The sequence below is a fragment of the Sinocyclocheilus rhinocerous genome, unplaced genomic scaffold (assembly GCF_001515625.1).
Source record: "Sinocyclocheilus rhinocerous isolate Xijiao unplaced genomic scaffold, SAMN03320098_v1.1 scaffold1427, whole genome shotgun sequence".
NCBI classification, from domain to species: domain Eukaryota; kingdom Metazoa; phylum Chordata; class Actinopteri; order Cypriniformes; family Cyprinidae; genus Sinocyclocheilus; species Sinocyclocheilus rhinocerous.
In genome coordinates this window covers 142,232-146,312 of record NW_015632469.1, presented here as the reverse complement: position 1 = coordinate 146,312, position 4,081 = coordinate 142,232, and the positions used below count along the sequence as shown (strand labels likewise).

Below are 4,081 nucleotides of genomic sequence, written 5' to 3'. Positions count from 1 at the left end.
ACTCTCCATAGGCGTAATGGTTTTTATACTGTACAAACCGTATATCGCCCTACTGTACACCAACCCTACACCTAAACCTACCCCTTACAGAAAACTTTGTGCTTTGTTAGATTTTCAAAAAACAAACAAAAAAAAAAAACATTCATAAACCTATTGAATAATGGGAACACCGAAAGTGTCCTCATAAATCACCTTCATGTTGTAATACCTATGTCATACCCATGTCATTATACAAATTTGTGTCCTCATAAACCATATAAACATGCACACACATATACATGCATATGTATACATAGGCCTATAAAACATGCCTCCAACTTAAGTGACGTCAAAAAATAACATTCATTGCAGACAGTTTCTTTATATAATTTATTTCAAATACAAACAGTTTCAATGTAGAACTCAAATCAAAAGTGTTACTAAAATGTAGCATATAAAAATATTTTTATCATTGTTGTAGTAACCCCATAAATCACTGGTTCAGAAAACAAATGAATGTCACCACGCGGTGGCACTGTCCTATTATAAACTCGCAGTCTTTTACTGAAGCGTAACAGATTCAACAGATTCATTTAAATCAGGCTGTGCGATAAGGCTAGGAAAGAAAATAGAGCAAGGAGTGTGTTTGGTCTGCTCTCTATGCTTTATATCATTAGGAGATATCATATAGTTAGTGTTTGCTTTGTCCTTGCAATGCATTCAATACAAGCTGACAGACGCTTCACGAGTCCTGGATGGAGGTGCGTTCGCAAAAGAATTGTAGAGAGTGATTCAAAATGCTTTTGCATCACGTTTTCCACTGGAGAGTAAATAATCCCAACTGTTCTTTTTAGAGACAAATCTCGAGAACAACAGAAGCTACAATGTTAATCTTCAGAGTTTACAGGCAGTGTTGGGGAAAGTAAAGCATTACAATATTGCGTTACTCCCTAAAAAGTTACTAATTAGTTACTTTTTTATGGAAAGTAGTGTGTTACGTTACTTTTGAGTTACTTTTTAAATCTGGGTAGGGCTTGCTTGAAACGGATTTCACAGCAAATGATCTAATTTTCAGCAGTAAGAAAAAAAGCTTGTTGTTTTGTAGAAAATCACAGTTATACTGTATATGATATGAGAACAGTAGGGCCTGTAGATAGGGAGTACGTGTTATTTAATAAAAATATAATTATATTTTCAGAATGACATAATTTTTTTCCAAAACATAGTCAGTGGGGTAAAACCCACGCCCCCAGCCAGGTGAGCTAAAACGCCCCCAGTGGGCAATGGACAATTACTGTAGTTATTCTGTTCTGAACATCAAATCCATTGTTTTTCCATCAAATGTATTCTACCTAGTTGGTTGAATCAAAATATTTGGACTTTATATTTAAAAATTACCTCAAGTTAGCATCAGGTAGCTAGTTAGCTGGCCAGTTAGCGTCAGCTAACAATTATAATTTTGCAATCCATAATTATTAATTATATTATTTTTTATTTTAAGCTAAAACTGCATGCACTCTGATCTTGCTGTAAATGTTTAAAGCAAATTGCTTTGTCAGACTGGGGGGAATTTTACCCCTACCATGGGGGCGTTTTGCCCCAAAGTTGGGGTAAAACAACCCCTTGGTACAAATTTTTGTTAAAAATCTAATAACATGAAAACTCTGGACATTTTTCATACTTGGTTTATAATTTATGTCAGTGTCACTAAAACGATGATAACTTTTCTGAACACATTTAACATTTGTTTTACAGAAAAAAATTACACAGTCCTTAACTGCTAGAGCGCCAAAAGTTACATAGTGCTGCTTTAAATGTGCAAGGCTTCCGGTCTCATCCGCTTTAGCTGTACAACAACAGTCCGATATGCTGCTCGGCATTGCAAACTGGTATTTATTGTTATATAAGCTACGTTTAATTTATTATCGTAGTCATGAACACATTGGTTTGTAAAGCAAATTACATGATAAAAACTGTAATCTAGATTACATATTGTAGGTAATCTGACTACTTTTTAGATTACTTTTGGATTACTTTAAAAATATAAAAAATATATTTGATATAAAAAAGCAAAGAGAAAGAAAATACATTTCATTTTTTGATATAAACATTAAGCATTAAACCATTGGTCTCAAACTCAATTCCTGGAGGGCCACAGCTCTGCACAGTTTAGCTCCAGCTCTAATCAAACACACCTGATCCAGCTAATTAATCTTAGTCTTCAGGGTCACTAGATACTTCCAAGCAGGTGTGAGTTGGAGCTGGTTGGAGCTAATTACTAATTAAATCATAAAAATGTCAAATTATTTAAACACTTGAACACTAAAAAACAGAAATATGTAATTTGTTTACCTGCATGTCAATGTTACCATTAAGTGGCATTGAACAGTAAACATGCCAAGTGTTTTTAATTATTGAAATACATTCAAAGTTATTTACACAACATTTGTGAATATAGTTAAAGCTAAGGAAAAAGGAAGAATTAGAAAGAATCAATAATTTATGAATGATTGTGTGAATAACATGTAATCATGTAATCCATTAAAAAGTAACTGTAATCTAATTACGAGCATTATGTAATATACTCTTAATTACGAGTTCTTGATTCTTGGAATTTGATTACATAATCCAGATTACATGTAATCAGTTACTACCCAGCTCTGCTGCTCAAACTTCACACAAATAGTAGCTTACTTCCACATTGCAAAATAAAGTAATGCTTCTGTGGAATCATTTGTAAAATCCAGTAACACAAGGACAATAAATTGTAACTCACAACAAACAATCCATCAGGTCAATTTTTCTTAGTCATTAAAGGGAAAGTAAGTTTGGCAGCCTCATATTAGAAATATGTAGATAGGCTAGGTCTAGATGGTCAACTAGTGAAGTAAGCACTCGACTAGTCGATTAATCGGTTTGAACCATTATGCTGTAACTGTGTGAATATTATCGGATGGCCTGGGCCTTCTTCTGCGGCACGTCTTCATGATATTTACATCGTAGATAGCGAGCGAAGGCTTGTCGATAAATCTCGTTGAAAAGGGTGTAGATCAGAGGATTCACTCCAGAGGAGATATATCCCACCCAGACAAAAAAGTGAATGAGGTTATAGAGATGCTCGCTGCAGTTGTCCTGACAGACGGCGATCAGCACATTGGTGATGAAGAACGGACACCACATGACCAGGAAGAGAAAAAACACAATCCCCAAGACTTTGGAGGCTCGTTGCTCATTGTTCAAAGCTTGAATCATGCCTCGTCTGCCTTGGCCTCGTGGACCTTGTGCAGACTTGTTAGTGGAGGACTTACTGTTAAGCAGACTCGTGTCACTTGTCTGCACAGAAGAACGTTTGGAGTGGCTCTTGCTCTCTTGCGGGAAGGAAGCGCTGTGCCTCTGGAGATCACGGAGAGTGAGGTAATAGCAGACCACCATGATGACCAGAGGAACGAAGAAGGCCACGGATGAGCCAACAAGGACGAACCGAGGCTCGTTCAGGGTGCAGGTGCCGTTCACAAACACCTTCTGCTTGTCCTGGAAACCCAGTACTGGAATGGGCAGCGACAACACTGGAAGAAACAAAGCAAGAAGAATGAAGGATCAGCTCAGAAAGCATGTTTTAATCCATCGCATCCCACCGGTTACATTAGTGACCGAAATTTAGTTTGGAGGGAATTTGAAGTATTTTATGCAGAATTTTAAACTAAATGAAAGTGGAGACTGTCGTGATTTCATGTGTGAAGAGTAAACCCACTGAAAGCCTGACCCACTGAAAAAAGTCAAAGCTGACAGATACAATTTAATACATATAATGGTCTGTTATTGATTTATAACACATAACCATGTAAGTGAGTTTCATTATAAAACTGCTGATTTCAAAATGTTAAATAAAGCTTAAAAATTTATTCTTGGTTTATCAATGTCATTTTCCCTCACAGTTAGCAAAAATATTAAATTATGCTATATTATTTTTTGGTCAATTTGTTAGTGCACTCTAAAAAATGCTGGGTTAAATATAACCCAGCACTGGGTTAAAAATAACCCAGCACTGGGTTAAAAAGGGACAAACCCAGCTATTGGGTTGTTTTGACCCAGCGGTTGGGTT

General features: G+C 36.2%; 1 protein-coding gene across 1 annotated transcript in view; it reads right to left on the bottom strand.

Moving 5' to 3' along the window:
- Positions 1-2,914: 2,914 nt before the first annotated feature.
- Positions 2,915-4,081, bottom strand: part of LOC107742444 (5-hydroxytryptamine receptor 2A-like) — a 4,374-nt gene continuing 3,207 nt past the window's right edge. Inside the window, exon 2 of the mRNA XM_016555411.1 lies at positions 2,915-3,545. Within this exon, the coding sequence (XP_016410897.1) occupies positions 2,926-3,545 (620 nt within the window). The 3' untranslated portion in view covers positions 2,915-2,925. The remainder of the gene's footprint in view (positions 3,546-4,081) is intronic.